This window comes from Oryzias latipes, chromosome 22, assembly GCF_002234675.1.
Source record: "Oryzias latipes chromosome 22, ASM223467v1".
Taxonomy (NCBI): domain Eukaryota; kingdom Metazoa; phylum Chordata; class Actinopteri; order Beloniformes; family Adrianichthyidae; genus Oryzias; species Oryzias latipes.
The window spans coordinates 17,870,119-17,888,798 of NC_019880.2; the positions used below are offsets into that span (position 1 = coordinate 17,870,119).

Here is an 18,680-nt window from a genome sequence, read left to right on the forward strand (position 1 = left end):
GGATAGCACAAGGGTTAAGTGACCCTTACTATATTTTTCAAAGCATAAAGTGCACGAAAAATCCTTTAATTTGTTCAAAGATAGAAAATCTGATTTATAATCTGGTGCACATTAATTCTGGTTGTGCTTACTGACCTCCAACAGATTTTCTGTGGTACATGACACACAAAGTCTATCAAAATGTTTTACTTTAACTTGTGATACATACTGACCTTCAACTTTTTGTGAATGAGTTAAAAAAAAGTTTATGGTTAGTTTACTTAACTTTATTTGTTACTTAATTGTTTCTGTACAGATACTTTTTAAAGTTAAATTTTTTTTTTTTTATCTTTCTTTAACCAGAGAGTCACAGTGGGTGGGTAAAAGTGCCACATGTGGCTTGAAAGCCGCAGGTTGCAGACCCCTGTCCGTGGAAGTCCTAGGTTACCTCTCTGTACCACTGCAACACTAGCCTTCCATTAGCAAAAGGTAGTCTATTTACGTGTACTACAAGCCTATACTAAAAATAAAGTAAGATACTTACTTTACTTTTTATATACTGTCTATAAGTTGTAAACTTAAAATGCGGGAATTAGGTTTGCAGAAGTATTCAGTTAATATACTTCTTACACTACATGTACATGGGCTATAGTATATTTGCTATACTTATACTCAAATATACAGCGTAAAATTTCAGTGTACTATCTTTTGCTAAGAGTTTGCTCACGTCACACTCTGAGCATTGATGTCAACATTCTACACTGTAATGGATTTAACTGTTGTTTGTGCTTTTTACATAGATTTACCATTGACAAGAAAACTAACTATGTTTTTGTTACCAGAGTGGATTTTTTTGCATGGAAAACACGCACTATTCTTCTTCTTGTTTTTTTTTAGGAATACGTTATTTTTAATTTGACTCATACTCATTACTCAACAACTTGACTCAAAGCAGAAACAAAACCTATTCAATGGTTTGGCATGGAACAGTTCGTTGAATAAACTGGAATATAAAGGAGTTAAATAAATCACATTTTAGAGATCAAATGAGTAAACCGAAGGGATGGCTCAATAACCCTGGTCCTCCCAATTTTGCCCTACTTTATTTTCCAGTTGCCCCTGCCGCAATTGCACCTGATAATCTGAATTTGTCGGTTCCTTGTTGACTGAACCTGATCCAGTAAATCAGCAGCACCAGTTTAGCAAAAGTTGTGACCTTTAGTATGGTCATTGTAAACCCAGTACATGAAATTTATAAAAAAAAAAAAAAAAAAAAAAAGTGAATTATTGCTTCTTCTTTTTTTTGCTATCTGGTGATTACTTTTATCTACACATCCAGCTGTACATTTTATTATCTTTTACACAAGTCGAAAGCTTTATGTAAATAAATGAGCTCAACATGTCTTTGTCTTCTAAACAAACGTTTCCTATTTTGATTTAATTTGCAGATAAGATGCTTAGGGAGCAATCGCAAGCTTTTAACATCTTTATTAGTGACATTATAAAAATAAACACTTCAGTCATCCATATTTACATCTCAGTGGTCATGCTATTAAAATAGCTGGAACCTTTTCAGTCCTAACAAAGAACTCCCCACACCCTTATTATTCCCCTCATGTAGAAACAGGAAGCAGCCAAAAGCAACATTTATTTGCACTTGTGTTCCTGCTAGATATGCAAAAAGCTTCCATGGTGCTACATGGTGCCAAGGAGGAGTGAGAAAATTGTTTTTTTTTTGTTCAAGTGAATTTGCAAAAAACACCAAAAGACACACAACTGATGAATGCAGGGTAATGTGTAACATCCCAGAGATAAAGTTGTGTATTCTGAAAACATTACACAAATATACAGTTAATATGACATAAGGAATACTTATACGACTTATGCAACTGTAGACAGCAGTGAAATAAAAAATGTTATTTACATTTGTTTCAAGATTTGTCAACAAATTGCAGATTTGAAATCTTTGCAACCAGACTTTACCTTTGGGTCACCCATGTGCATTACAGACTTGATAAAATGAAACCTGACCACAGCTCTGCAAAAGCAGAGCGGCAGTATAAATTATATAAATAAATGCAGAAAGTCTTTCTGTCCATATGAGGTCATAGATCATCAGTCATGATGGACTCATACAGTTTCTCTAAACGGGGGTCCAAACCAGAGGACACCCAGCAGTACCCATCCGCTGAGGTGTTCTTCTTGACCTCCTTCTTGGAGCGACTGCACCGATAAACCACAATAAACAGAGTGACCGCAACCAAAACGAGGAGAGGAACGACAGAACCGAGGATGCAGATGAGCATCCTGGATCTGGCGGCCTTGGCTTCACTTGCTGACGCATTAGTGTGCTGATCAGCGTCTGTGGTGTTAATCACTACTGGCGCCGCCACATTAACGTGAGGGGACTGATGCTGCAGCTCCACTGTGGTCAATGTCAGGGACTGTGTGGCGTTCTCGTGGGACTCTTCATCACCTGAGCCTTCTGCTGCCACCGACGTGGAAGGTTCTTTAGTTGTTTCTCTGTTCACCTGGTGGTCTCTGCACTCGAAGTTGCCTATAGTATTGATGCATGTAAATCCAGGGAGACAAAGGTTATACATGCACTCATTAACATCAGCACAGGAGCGCCCGTCACTCGATAAAGCAAAGCCGTCATTGCAGCTGCAGGAGAACGATCCGGCGTAGTTTAAGCAGCTGTGCTCACATGTGGATGTCTTGCACTCGTCTATGTCTCTGCATTCTCCGTCCAACATTTCATAGCCGTCTCTGCACACACATTTATAACTGCCAGGCGTATTTACGCACTCATGCCCCTCACAGGTCTGCAACTGGCACTCGTCAATGTCGGAGCAAGTGCGCAGGTTTGCATCCAAGTGAAAACCATGCGGACATCTACAGAAGAACCCTGACACCCCCATCACACACTGATACTCACAGGTATCAGGGCGACATAGATCTCCAATTCTGCAAGAAAATGCATCCTCATCCAAGTCATAACCGTCTTTGCAAGAACACAGAACAGAATCTCCGTCCTGTTGGCACAGGTGTTCGCACCCACCATTGTTTATTTCGCAGCTTCGCATTTCCAACTTGCAAAAAGGGCCGGGATTGGTCCAGCTGAAAGTGCCACTCAGCTCTGTGCACACAGAATAGTGGGACTGCTTGTCACTGCATGTAATTTCTGAGTATGTTCCCTTGGGAAGTAAGTTCATCTTGCTTTTTTGTGGGATTTTTGAGAACGGTGCAATGTAGCTAATATGTCCAGGTCCGAGCAGAGCCAAAGGCTGGCACATCCCCTGGAAATAAAACTTACATGCGTAAAAAGCGTGCCCTCCGCATCCTCTAGCCCTCCACTTCAGCTGATCTTGGACTGAAAAAGTGTAATCGATCATTACACATCTATCTGTTGTGCATGTGAGAGGAGGATTTTTTTTCCAGTTGGAGTAAGAGGAATCTTCCTCCCCAGATACCCACTTGAACCCTCGGAGAGGCTTTCCGTGGACGACACAGTCCTTTTTGTGCAGCTTAAGTCCGATCCAAAACGCTGGCGGCTTGCTGTGACTTTCTCTTTGGATCCGTGAGAGAAGCGATTGCAACACGTCCTCTTCATGTTTGTCTCTGATGGTCATCAGCTGCCCACCGTTGTTTGTGCAGCTCTGATGGGCCTTGGAGAAATTTGCTTTCTCCATGTGAAAAGTAAAGCAGGTGTTAGAAGTGCACAGGGTTTCATGCTGGGATCCGAATAAAGCTTGAAAGCTGCAGATGAGCTCCAGACAGAGGATGAACAGCCTCATTTCTACACAAACGGGGAGAAAACTTCAGTAAAGTCCAAATGTTTCCAGCGTAAAACCAGTATGTGGTTCTTCATTCGTAGCCAAACAACAACTGGTGAAAGCCTTTGACTAAGAGTCTCGCTCAAGCATCCTGTTTAGAGACCAAACTAAAGAAGGAAATCGTCTGTAGAAGAGGTTATGGGTCTTTTCTTTCTCCTCTGCAAACCAGTTCCGTTCTGAAAACAATGAAAAGCTGCAGAGTGTTTTGGCTGGTGCTCCAGATGTCTCCGGCCTCTGTAGACTCCCTTAAATGTGCATGACCATAATAAATAGAGGGGGTCATGTTCCCCGCTCTCTGAAAACCTGTGAAACAACCCAGGAACAGCCTGTGACCTTTGCTTTTGTCAATAATGACCTTCTCTATGACATACTGTTAAAAAATAGCCTTAGCCTTAAAAGTGAATTACAAATGCCCACCTATTAGATGCCTTTTTACACCAGAAAACTCTTACTAAGATCTCAGGAAGCGGGGTCGTCTTAGAGTCATTCATAATAGAAAGTTGTTCTGATGTTTTGAAATGACATATGAGGCCAAATTATTTGGAGTGAGCCTTCACATGTTTCTGGTTCTACGGCTGCAAACAGAACATGATCTCAGGACTAAACAAATTATTTATTTTGAAACAATTTTGACTTCAAATCTGTAAAAATATTAGTTTTTTAAAGGGAAATTTGAGAACCTGCAGTATTAGATTTTAAAAGAGCATTGCATCATGTTTGCCAGTAAATGTTAGTTAGTGCTATAAAGTAAAGTGAAAAATTTGTCTTATTTCCAACTTAATCATAAAAAATAATTATCATGCAGAATTTTTCTTTTACATCTTTCTCTGAATTTTGGGGCAAATGTGCAGGTCCAAAGAGGCTCAGTAACTATGTGTATGACACATCTCAACTGAAGGTGTCACAATTAGTTTCTTTTTTTTTTTTGAAGAAGAAGAAGAACCTTTGAAGACAAAAAATATAAATCTGTATTTCTATTTTTTATAAAAAGTCCATCAATTGTGTACTTTTTAAACTTACATTTTTTTTTTTATTTATTCTACCGGTCACAGCTGCTATAAAATAGAACCATTTATCTATTTTACTTGAACTCAACAACATAAACGTTTTTAACTTGCAACATGACTTTAGAGATATCCTTTCCCTGTTCTATATGAATGAATATTTCATTTTTTGTTTTTATATTTTTGTAAAAATACAACCGGGTCTGCTGCTGTGTAGCATGTTGATCTGTAGTGTTTTGGACTGAATACACTGTTCTGAATCACGGCTGCCAAGAACATTCTTGTAAATGCTGAGGCTTCCTTTATGCCCCAACAACAATTGGTGGAAACTGAGTCAGATACTCCTCCACCCAGTGGGTTACACTTTCAGTCCCTATACACTCTTAGTCCCTGCTGTAAAACAACAACTGCCATTTACAGTTTTTCTCAGTTGCTTTAGTACAATTCTCAGATCAGAATTGAAGTTTGCAAATCCGTGTGTGCATTTCTCAAAACAATTTGTACAAACAGCAAAACACTATGGATTTCTTGCAAAAGCCTATAACTTGCTCAAAATCTTTAGTTCATCTCTCAAAACTAAGTCTTTATGTCATTGAACATGTCAGTGCCATCAGAATGTCAAGTCCTTGTATCATTGTCTACGAAAAAGACAGTCAAATGACTTAGTCATGTTGTCAATATAACTGTACTTTAGAGGGAGGTTATGATGTAAACTATGGCTAAAGTTTTGATGACAATTATTGTAAAATGTTAGTTACACTTTTTTTGTTTGATTGCAAGAGACTGGACAAGATTCACATTTACACTTTTATTGTTCATATTGTAATTTGTTGACAGACCATGTCATACCAACATAGAAAAAAACCACTGCAAACAGTAACACAGAGGGAAAAAAAAGATAGGACAATATTCTGTACAACAGTACATGCAGTGCAGTAGGAATTGGTGTGGTCTTCCTACACCTCTTGTCGTTCCTGTATGTTAGGCCACAAATTCTCATCCACATCACAGCGAATATCCTCTCTTGCAATGCAGCGAAATATGTTTGTCACATTATGACAACTTGGTCAACCATTTTGCAGTTAATGACTTATACAATGAACTAATGACTAGGTGTTTTGAAGAGTAAGACTATTGCACAGTGAACTATATAATACATTTTGATCAACATGACATAAACAATTGATAATGTAGCAAAGAGCAGAGAATTGTACATAATCATTTGCATGGATGTACCAAAGCAATTGCAACTTGTTCAAAGAAGTGAGAAACTGCTTATATGATGTGCACAAGTGACATCATGATGTAAAGATTGAACAAATAGTTTTGGGAATTTCATTCTGATCTGAGAATTGTACTAAAGCGACTGAGAAAAACTGTAACATCTAGTTAGCAAATAACTGTCCAGACAGCCCTTATGCGGAATAAAAGAAAACAATCCTAAACATCTGAAAGTCTGAATCTGAATGGAACTGTGACTGTTACGCGCCTTGGGCCTTCTAAGCACCATACAAGTACATGGCATTTACCATAGCATTTTTTTTCATAATGAAATATTTATAATTGGCCATGACTCAGCTTAAAAAGTGATGGTAAGTGGGTCATGTTTGGATTTATGACCAATATTACAATAGTTGTTTGTCCAGTAAAATCACAATGTGAGATATGTAAGGGTTAATGGCTGAAGAAGTATGCATTATCAGAAATTAACGCACGACGTGGAAGCCTGAACCATCTGGTTGCTTCCACGAAGTATACATTTCTGATAATGCACACTTTGAAGGCCATTAACCCGCTTATACCATGGTCACTTACAAAAGAAATAAATATTTACCGGTTTTTAGTCATTAATTCTTGTTCATTTTCCAATTTGGATTGCTTTTTTTTCCACAAAAAGCGGAATATTTGTTTCGTGACAACGTGCCGCACCACCACTGGTGTCAAGATATCGTGACGAACAGCATATCGTCAAGATGGGTTAAATAAAGCATCAGATCAGAGAGAAATTTCATCTCTTGCCACCCCTCACCATTTTTGTTGCACCCCTTATGTTAGCATGGGGTTGTGAGGTGCTGGATGCTAGTGGGAGAGAGTGTAAACAAAGGGATGATGGGATATAAGCAGAGGCTTACTTCCTTGCCAACAGTCCCAAACACAACTCAGAGGTGCATTTCTTATAAATTGCTGCTGCTTTGCAAAAACTATGCTCTAGAAAACGACTCAGGTTTTTTTATTTTGCCTAAAAATTGCAAAATCATAACTTAAAGACCACTAGGGACGCTTTTAAAATAGATCAAAATTTGACTGATAGGGACTGTAACCCTTGTGCAATCCTAGGCACTTTAACATTGTGAGTTGAGTCATCTAGACCAGTGTTTTTCAACCTTTTTTGAGCCACGGCACACTTTAACCTTAATAAAAATCCCGCGGCACACCAGCATTCAAAAATTAAAAATAAAAAGGAGAAACTCATAGTCTGTATTGATCTACAGCCCCTCCACAATCTCACATGCATTTTTGAGATAATTATTGCAGAAAAAGATGGAAACTGCAGCTGTTTTTTTCTAAAAGATGCAATAAAAGTTAATTTAGAAGATTTAAAAACAGTGTGATGTGTGTTCGTTGGTTTCAAGACGTTTAACAACAGATCTCCTTGTGCGCTGTCACTCTCACAACCCAATGCATCATGGGAGATGTAGTGCATAAAACGGCCGAAGATCGCTTTTCGGAGCTTCATGGTTTTGTTCACTTGTTCCACGGTCTGATACTGGATTCTGTGGAAAGCTACACCGCTGAAGACGAGCTTTAGCTGGTATTTTTGTTAGAACTGAGCGACTTTACGAGCTAAATCGGGACAAGGAAGTGAAGACTTTAAGCACTTCTGATTGGTCAGATTGATGACATGTGATTAAGCCCCCCAACAATGATTGGTGGAGACAGTTAAAGGGGTGGGACTTTTCCAAAATACAGCTGAATTGCGGTTCCGTCATTCTTATCAAAATGTCTTTAATAAAATAAAATAAACGGAAAGAAAAAAGTATTTTACGATCTTTTAAATTCCTAACTCCTCAGTGTTTTATCAGGGCCTGTTTGGATGAACACAGAGCTGAAATCCTGGAGATGGGAAATGTTTTTGGATCAGTTAATGAAGGCAATTTCCCACGGCACACTTGACCATCTCCCACGGCACACTAGTGTGCCGCGGCACACTGGTTGAAAAACACTGATCTAGACCCACTAGACAGTGCACTGAACCTTTTTTCCTCAATGATTTGTGATCTTCACTGGTGTCCATGGATTACATGAAATCTTTCCACCTTTATCCACCTTTGTCATGGTAGGGAGAACACGTCAATGCAAGGGTGGGGTCATAGGATAGCACAAGGGTTAAAATTGCTTCCTAGGAGAAAACCCTGTGGATGCACAGAGGATTGTTTTAAAACAATATGTTGGATCTCTTTAAGATCTATTTTCGATCAAAATCAACATAAATAATGAAATGTTAAAAGCAATTATTAGTTCATTTATGATTCTGCATAACACTTAATGATTCAAACGCACCTTTGTCAATTGTATTTTTAATTAACTTTTATAGTCCAAGTCCACTCTACAGCTACTACAAATTATAGTAATGATAATAATTTCTACAAACAAAATTATCAAAAAAAGTACTGAGAACTATATGAAAAAAAAGGCAAACAACCAGGTATTCATATTCTGCAAGAGTGAGACTGTTCAGACTGGATGCTGCCCTCAAGTGGTGATAACATGCTACAGCATGTACAGGTCTTTTTCTTTCCAAGCAGAGGTAAAGAGCAACATCATGACAAAAATAGAAGCAGAAGTGAGAAACTCCTTTTTGTAGATTATTATACAGCACTTTTCAAAAATATGTCATCTCTTTAATAATCAAAAACTACTGAGACCCTTTATTTATAATGACAGGTCAATTTGAATGTATTATGGCTTTATTAGGCAACAAAAACTAGATGCTTTGCTTTAAATGATAATATACTATGAAAGAAGGCACAAGACAAGGCATGTTTTTTTTCATACCTGTCATTTTTAATGCCGGAAAAATAGAAAATGGATAATGTTAGTTAGCTCCAGGCTCAGCCTGATGATACAAGTTCTTTACAGGTTTCAGAATGATCCAGGCACTGAGCTGTAGACAAAATCCTCATGCAAATCCAGCTGGACAAACCTTGTCAAGATTTAAAAAGCATCAAATACCTTCCCTCTGACATCTGAAATAGTCATGCTTAAACAATCTTAACTTTATAGGACAGATTTGACATCTTTTCTAGTCTAAAAACAAACAAAACAGATATGTGAAAATATATGAATGGCTGGTTTCAGATAACCTTCTAAATCCTTTAATGACATCAGGCCTGTTAAAGCATGAAACTGTCTTTGGCAGTATCTTTAAAGCAGTGACACAGCAAAAAATTCATATCTTACCAATCACATTACTCAGAATCTTACTCCAAAATATTTTTTTAAAAGTGAAAAGGCCCCACGCATTATTGTGTCACATTTTATTGAAACAAAAATCATTCATTTTGGAAGTTTAGAGGGTTTTTAGATTTTGCAGTAATCAAAAACTCTTCTCCACTACAGTTTTATTCATTAATTGCATGAAATTATAGTTTTACAGATTCATTGTGTCAAACAAGTCATTATATTCCACTGAAATGTTACCTACTTGGCTTTATAACTCATAATAAGCAAGCTGTGATGGAGTTTTTGCAAAGCAGCTCCCTACATGCAGCAGCTCCAAAAAACTACACCCTGCAGAAAGATCTTATCAGGGAAACTAACGTGGAAAAATCTCTCTCTGTGTTTTGATTTTCCATGAGAAGTGATAATTGACGCTGTCCTCCTTAAAGAAAGAATGTATTCCTGTTATTGAAACAAGGACTAAAACAGTCAACAAAAAGAATGTTTTCCAGCATTGAGGACTCCAGAAATTCAGGCATACCTTTAGGTGCTTTGATTTGACCTTTTTTTTTCTTTTTCATAAAGAACCAACATTAAATGTTCTATTATGCAACTTAAGCCATGAGACGGGAGGTTCCAAGTCAAAAGGGTTTTAATACTTGTTAAACAAAAAGCGCTGCTGAGCAGGGTAACCAAACATAATGTGAAGGAAATAGTTTTATTGTTATCATTGTTTAAATGTATGTTTTAACGTTAACTCAGATTGACATTTTTACCTTTTTATAAAACAGTTGTGTGTTTGTTCATCTGCTTCTCATCCCAGCTATGAAGAGGGGGTTTTACGACACTGTCCTTATAGCTGACACGGAATACTGTTTGAACTTGGAATCCTCCCAAATGGTTCATTATACGACACCCCCTAATGAACTTTTCCCTTTGTTTGGAAATTGTTACCTCCTACTTGAATTCTTAATAAAAGCAGCACGGGGAGAAGCAGTCCTTTGAGAAGAGAAGCGTGGTGGACGTTTTCTGCCACATTTGCTTTTCTCCCTCGTGCATGAGAAACTTGATTCTTGTTGTGGTCTGTTGTTTCTAATTGTGTTTTTCTTTAATGTCTAGATGCATTTATCTGACACATAAACTGTCAGGGTAACAAGAAGAAGAAGAAGAAGAGTTTTTTTGAGTTTTAAAACGTCAGTTTATTCAAGGATCACAGACAAGAAAAAACACCAATCACTCACATAAAAAAGAAGCAAAGCATATTTCACCATTTGACACACGACATAGAACATTGTCAAAGCACCAGATCTTTTTAAAACAAGACAAACGGTTCGACAGTCTAAAAAAAGAAAAATCTAATTTTAGCCTGGAACGGACATTGCAGCGCCAGACACGAACTGCATCAGCCAGAGGTTCGCCCGCTATTTTGCGCTTCCTGCTGACGTGAATCGCAAGTTTTGCTTCACCAACAATAAAATTAAGCAGTTGCCACTTTTCCTTGTCTTTTTTCTTGTACCCGGACCCATAGATAAAACAACGAACGGAAAACTTCACATTAAAAAGAGCAAATACAGACGTTAAAAGAGTGAAGAGACCTGAAAGCCTCTTACACTCACTAAAAACATGAAAAATGGTTTCCCTTACACCACAAAATGGGCAGCAGTCAGAAACAGTGGGGTTGAGAACAGAGATAAAAGAGTTCGAAGCAATAGCACCATGTAAGATCCTCCATTGGAGGTCTCCAGTTCTCTTCCGTATGGGAGCCTTGTAAAGGACTCTCCAATGTGGTCCGTCCTCGCCTCCACTCAGTTTGCCAGTCCACGCACTAGGAAGGCGGTTCTGCAACTTAGTTTTGTTCAAGACCTTCACACAGTTAACATACAATGTTCTTCTGTCCGCGCAGGGAAGAGTCAGGTTGTTGGGATTGCAGGGACGAAGCAGCTGTCCGGTAAGTCCACCCAGATCAGGGCTCAGCCACACCTCTGGAAAAAGGTCATCGTGGATGAGAGCAGTAGTCCCATTGCAGTAAGCAGCCAGGAGTCCCCCCACCCCAGCCTGTCCCTCCAGCGATCCAGGAGACGACGTGCCATTCTGGCGGACCGGAGACCCAGCGAGGAACACAAAGAGGAGACGTCCGACAGATCGGGTCCCGCTGCAGTCACCAGCTGCTCCAGAGTCAAAACTCCAGACCTTCGAAGGGTCAACTGAAGTCCAGGGGTGGTGTCGTCGCATATGTCCAACCATGCCCCAAAGATCAAGGGCTCTTTTAAGAGCCAACAAAGAGAGGGAGAGTTTTTTCGTTTGACAACATTAAAAAGGTGCCAGGACTTAAAAACACCCTGATAAAAAGGAGGCACCCCACGTACATCTAAAAATTTGGTGTCCATTAAAAACAGAGCATCATCCAGCCCCAAACCATTCACACGCCTCAAAATGCAGCTAGCCAGCTCCCTCCACATTAAGTCCGTCGGCCCAGTCAAAAAACGTTGCAGGAACTGGATCCTGAAGGTGGCTGTTCTGCTGGCCAGATGTACTAGGCCCTGTCCCCCCTCCTCCCGGGGAAGAAATAACACTCCCTGTGGCACCCAGTGTAGACTGTCCCAGAAGAAATTGACAAGTTTGGACTGAATCTGAGACAGTAACCCGGAAGGGGGGTCCAAACACATCAGCCTGTGCCAAAGCAGGGAAGCAACAAGGTTATTAATAACCAATACTCTCCCCCTAAAAGACATCTGGGGAAGCAGCCATCGCCATTTGTTCAACTTCCCCTCCAGTTTATGGACAACATCCACCCAGTTCTTTTTTTCCGTGACAGGACCACCAAGAAAAACCCCCAGGTACTTCAAACCATCCGTCCTCCATATCACATTGGATGGGAGAGTCGGGAGAGCGTCCTGCCACTTTCCCACAGCAAGGGCCTCAGTCTTGTGCCAGTTAACCCTAGCAGATGACAACTTAGAAAATGCATGTATTGCATCTACCAACACATTCACGTCTGCCTGATTTTGAACAAAAACAATCACATCATCAGCATAAGCTGATAAAACAATGTTCCCCCGGAAACCAGGCAAACACAGACCCTCAATACTTGCACGGATCTTATGGAGGAGGGGCTCCAGGGAGAGAGCGTAGAGCATGCCAGACAGAGCACAGCCCTGCCGTATGCCCCGACCCACCCTAAAAGGAGCACACAGACTGCCGTTCACCTTCAGCACACTCTCAGCCTCGGCGTAAAATACTCTGATTTTGGCAATGAAACCAGCGCAGAATCCAAACTTCTCCATAACTTTCCAAAGGAAGCTGTGTTCAACGCGGTCAAAAGCCTTTTCCTGATCCAGAGAAATCAGACCTGTTCGTTCGCCCAAAAGCTCAGAGACCTCCAAAACATCTCGAATTAAAAAGACATTGTCGACCATGAGTCTACCTCGGACACAGTAGGTCTGGTCCCGGTGGATGATCTGCTCCATAGCATCCCTCAGCCTATTGGAGAAGGTCCTGGATAAGATTTTGTAGTCCACGCACAGCAGAGAAACGGGTCGCCAGTTCTTAATTTCTTGAAGGTTCCCTTTCTTTGGCAAGAGAGCAACAACAGCTCTGCGACAGGACGTCGGTAGAGCACCAGAGAACAAACAGTCATTGAAAACCTCCAAGATGTCAGGAGCAAGGATGTCCCAGAAAGCTTTGTAAAACTCCACAGTGAGGCCATCAATCCCAGGGGCCTTCCGGCCCTTCATGCTCTGAAGGGCAGCAGACAGTTCAGGAAGCTGGAGAGGCCGGTCCAACTGAGAGTTCATCTCCTCGGCGACATGAGGCAGTCCACTGCAGAACTCATCCAACAGGCCGTCATCATCATCACACTCACTGGCGTAGAGCGAGGAATAAAAGTCCACAGCCCTCTGTCTGATCTGGTCAGGTCCAAGCAACTCCTCTCCGGTGTCAGACAACAAGGAGTGCATCACCTTCATCTGTCCATGCTTCTTCTCCAGACCAAAAAAGAAGCTAGAGGGAGCATCCATTTCAGAAACATCCTGAAACCGAGACCGAACCAAGGCCCCCTGAACTTTAGAGTCCAGCAGGCGCTCCAAAGTCAACCGTTTTACTTTTAGGAGCTCAATATGCCCCTGATTTTGAGTGGACTCACTCAAAGACTCCAAGCCCACAATATCAGTCTCCAAGTCTCCAATAAATCGACAGTAATCACGCGTAACGTTGAGAGTGTACTGCTGGCACAAAAGCTTAATTTCAATCTTACCACGGTCCCACCATTGCCCAAGAGAACTAAAATCATGTTTCTTTTGTCGGAACTGAGTCCAAAAGAAACTTAAAATATCCTTAAAACCAGCATCAAACGTTAAAACTGAATTAAAATGCCAATATGCACTTTTAGGCGTAAAATCCTTCACATAAAAGACACAAACCACAAGAGAATGGTCAGTAAAAGCAGCAGGAAAGATATTACAGGACTTAAAAACATTAAAATGGTGCTTAAAACAATAAAAACGATCAAGACGGGCGAGTGTCAACCGGCTCTCATACATGCGGGACCAAGTGTATTGCCGGCAGTCTGCATGCATCCTTCTCCATACGTCCACCAGGCCATGAGAGCAGACCAGCTGCCCCAAAGCGCGCTGTGAGGCCGGATGAGGCTCTATGTGGTTGCGGTCCAAAAGCTCATTTTCAGTACAATTAAAATCCCCCCCCAAGAATAAAAAATCCTCCGAACTACAGCTATCCAGTTTTACACTGAGTCGTGCAAAAAAACTCTTCCTCTCAGCACCAGCAGTCGGAGCATAAACATTCACTAAAAGCACAGCAAAACGCTCAAACACCGCTCTGACCAGTAAAACCCTTCCTGCAACCAAATGTTCCACCTCCGTAGAAATTGGAGTAAACCTCCTGGAGAACAAAAAACCCACCCCTCCACTAGCTGAGGTGAGATGGCTCAGAAGAACCTCACCATCCCACTCTCTGTTCCAGTCCACCTCCAGACTGGGATCACTGTGGGTCTCCTGAAGAAATAAAACATCCAGGTGTTTGGCCCTCATGGTCTCAAAGAGCAGGGCTCTCTTCAAGGGTTCTCTGGCAGCATTAACATTCAAGCTGCCCACTTTAAAGGAATCCATCAAATAAAAGGGGGAAAAAAACAGGAAATAAAATAAATAAGCAAACCCATCATGAATTTAAAAACCAAGTTGTTGTCGGACTTTCTGCATCTGTTTCCTCAGTCTGTAAACCTCCTGATCAGTCAGGTCAGACTCAGCTCTGTGTTTTATGAGGTGCTTAGCAGACACATAAAAAGCTTTCACATCAGGGAAATACGAGGGAATGTGCAACTTCTTAAAACCTTTAGTCTGTTGCAGAAAACGTTTGAACATCTGAGCTGGATACAGTTTCATGTCCTGACTATTGGACAGCAAAGAGCTGCCCTGAGACAGTTCACTGCAATCAGACCAGCATCCCTCACTGTCGCTGCCGTCAGTCACAGCCGCCCCCGCCGCTGAGACCACCAGTCTGCTGGCTTTAACGCCCACATCCGCAGACGTGGAGGCCCGCTTTCTTCGTTTCAGGGAAACCCCCATCTTCCCCGATCCACGCGCTTCAGCATCGACGTCATCGATCCCACCTCCTGGACACGCCCCACCGTCACCCACCACACACTCCACAGACGCACCCGAACCACAACACTCAGAGGGCTCCACCGCCCCCTCATCCACACACACAGCTGCGGAAGCATCCACCCCAGATGCCCCACCAGAAACTTCCAACACATCCACCACCTCAGTGACATTCACGACACCCTCTACCGAAACCCCTCCCTCTGCAACCTGACTCACCGCTTCCTCCACCTGACCGTCTCCTCTCATCACGTTCCCATCAGACTCGCCCACCGGCTCAGGCCCGTCCTCCACGGGTTCAGGACAGGCTGCCAATTCCTCCGGAGGACGCTTAACCAAAGCGGCGCTTCGCGGCGCGGGGCGATCAGTGCGCAACCCACGCTGACTATCACTCGCTCTACCCGCCGCCGCCGCGGCCACGCCCCCCGAGGCAGAAACGGCGCGGTGTGGACAGGCTTTCACCAAATGCCCCTCATCACCGCAACCAAAGCATTTAAAAGAGGCAGAAGTAGCAAAAAGCACATATTCATAATCATCCACACGCACCTTAAACACAGAATTCAAGTCCTCCTCCTTCTTGTGGAGGATCATGAACACATGTCTGCGGTGAGACACGACGTGTTTCAGCAGGGGGGACCTACATCCTGACATGACTTTACGCACAGGTGACACCACCTTCCCGTGTTTGGACAGTTCTCGCACCAGAAACTCGTCACTAATGAATGGAGGGACGTTAGACAGCGTGATCTTGGTCGCAGGCTGAGAGAGCGGCATGACGGTTTCAAACACGCCATTGATGGAAATGCCCTTCTCAACCAGCGTGTTCACCTGCTCCACCCTCTCCACAAACAAAACAACGGCTCCATTCATACGAGCAGCAGATTTAATTGCAGCATGCCCGATAACTTCCCCCACGGCCAGAGCCACATCCTCCACGCTGTGCAGGGAGCCGGCACCTGTTTTAACGCCGTGTTTCCTGGTAAGTGAAGTGAGGGCCATGGCGTCCAGAAGAACGCCACCAGCTCCACACCCACCACCGGATAAAACCCACAAAACACCCAAAAAAAAAACAAAATAAATGAACTAATAATACACCTAAACCATCAACAACTAAACACCAAAGTAAAAAAGTAAAGAAAAGAAGAACAGAAAAGGCAAATAAATCAATCACTCCTCAGCTCCTTCAATCACCCTCCTCCCACAAGAAGAAGAAGAAGAAGGGAATCAGATGGTCAGGTAAATGACAGTGTGGACCATCATCAGAGGAAAGCAGAGACAAGACTTAAATACAAACAGAACTGACAAGACACAGGTGAAAATGATCAGGAGAGATTGGGATCAGGGAAGTAAAACTCAAAACTGATACATACAGGAAACCTTCAAAATAAAACAGGAAACAGAACTCAAATCTTGAAAGAACAAAATAAAAGCAAAAACTAAGGCAAAAAACCCAAACCATGACATGTTGACATAAAATAAATCTGAAGCAATGCAAGGAACTTGGTAACCTAAAAAGCATATGAATGCACTATATAAAATCAGAAAAAGAACAAGTTTTAAAAAAGGAAAGAAAATGATTTCTAAAGCAACCTTTAATTAGTGTGCGTGAATGGTAGAGTATACAGTGTGTTACACAATCCCACAAGTTCATACTGCACACATTAATACTACTTTTATTTTTTTACATGATCCATTGTTATGTAACCAAATATGATGTGCTAGGAACTCACAATCTGATAGTGAAAACATTTCTTGAATACAAGTAATGAGTTTTGTGGTGGTTAATATTGCAGCATGTACGGTTTTTCTCGTAACCCTGGATGTCAAGCTCCAGGCATCAAGGGCCAGTGCCTACATGTTTACCAGCTAATCTGCCATTGCAACTCCTTATTGGCTAAACACACCGGATTCAGGTATTCAGCAGTAGAAAAGGCAGGATTTCTAAAAAAGACGGCTGGATGCCGGCCCTGAAAGCCGGGAGTCTGCAACAGACAACATTCAGGCCCACTGGCAGAATGTTGGTTTTCCCATACACTTACTATTTTAATAAAATTGACATTATTTCTAATAAAGTTACTTTTTTTAATCTAGGGATTAAATTCAAATAGTTTTATGTTGTTTAAACTTAAAAAGGAAACAGCAAATTTCCCAGGAAGTAAATACACACAGAAACAGAGCTGCACTGATCTGATCTTCAGGTTCTGGAGAAATGGCAAATTTTTGTCACCCACTTTATTAACCTCCCCTCCCTCACTTCATTAGAAAGTTGAGCAGCTCCCTCATCAGCTGGAGCATCCATCCATTAGAACCTGCGGAATCCCTTTCATGGTTTGATGACCCAACTCCCAACTTTAACGTTGGGAGTTGGGTCATCTAGCACTCAAACATCCGACAATTTTTTTAGCCAATTAGTTTAAAAATAATAAAGATACTAAAGAATCATTGTACATGTCATTAGTATAACATTAGTTCCCTTTTTTTCTAAACCCTCTTAATTCTTATTGAGGTCATTGAGGTTGCTGGAACCTATCCTACCTACTATTAGACAATCATACCTAAAGGACAATCATCAATAACTGCATGATTTTAGACTGTGGAAGGAAGCTGGATTCCCTGGAGAAAAGATACACATGCACGAGTAAACATGTCAACTCCACACAGAAAGAACTGGGATTTGGACCAGAGTACTTAAAGAAATAGACCAAAAAGATTGAAAAAAATGAGCAAATCGTTTTTCTGCCTTCCTACACTCAAAGAAGGCAGATCAATAGCAATCCCTTTGTGTTTATTTGTGTTGTTTGTTTACAGATTATTTCATTTTTTTCATGTGCATTATTATTATTATTATTATTGTTATTATTTTTACTTTACACTGTACAATTTTATTTCTAATGCAGAGATGGTACATAATTTGCAAGCTTCCCTCTTAAAACAAAAAATCTTACTTTTTTCTTCTTCCTCAAATAAATTTTGGGGTATTTCATCAAAACAAATCTGTAGGTCTGCTGTAACAAGTACAGTTACAGGAGAATAAAGATGAATCCCTAAAATCTTAATGCACAGTTTATCATCTCTCTCAGAGGAACCCTAAAAAATCTGTTAAACATTGATGCCAATTTAGAGCTCCTACTTTATTATATGATGGAACTGATTATGGATGTTGCAGACAGAGACATATTGGCAGGATAAAATCTCCCACAGACAAAAAAGAACAGGGAGATAAGAAAAGGTTGCAATAAACCTTGGAGTTTAATTATAGAAAACCCTCAATAAAAGTTCTTTCCAGCCTTAGTAATTGCACCTCAGTTAAAATCATTGCTGTTTTAATAATAGTAATTCTTTTAACAATAATAAAACTTACTGAAATATGTATTTTTGATCATTTTATGTCTAATTGCATTTCATTCTGCTCTTCCCAATTGCTAACAAAGACCTCTGCCCTCCCCTCCCATACTGTTTCTTGCTCTGCCACTGCCTCCAGATTGTTAACATTTGCCATAAATGGCAGGATTAAGGTTAGATTACATCTTCCCAGAATTTTTTAGATGAGCCAAGATTGCTTTTGACATTTCGAGCCACTGAAACTCCTAATCACGGATGATGGTTATTTTATGTTTGACTGCTCTGTGTTTGTCTTATGAGCCTTACATGCAAATTGTCTCAGAATGAATCCCTTCACTCAGTGCTTGCCTTGACTCGCCGATGCCAGTTGCCCCCACATTCTCAGCAGAGAATGTTTTACCACAAAACCCAAATGCCTCTTTATGAGGTGGGGGTGGATAAAAGCAGTTCGAGACTTACTGTCA

The 18,680-nt window shown here is 41.0% G+C and overlaps 1 protein-coding gene across 1 annotated transcript; it reads right to left on the reverse strand.

Annotated features, from left to right (window-relative positions):
- Positions 1–1,449: 1,449 nt before the first annotated feature.
- Positions 1,450–4,052, reverse strand: LOC110013704 (complement component C1q receptor). Its single transcript, XM_020700189.2, has one exon. It carries the CDS (start codon positions 3,774–3,776, stop codon positions 2,085–2,087), a length of 1,692 nt encoding a protein of 563 aa, XP_020555848.1. The 5' UTR covers positions 3,777–4,052; the 3' UTR covers positions 1,450–2,084.
- Between the last annotated feature and the right edge of the window lie 14,628 nt (positions 4,053–18,680).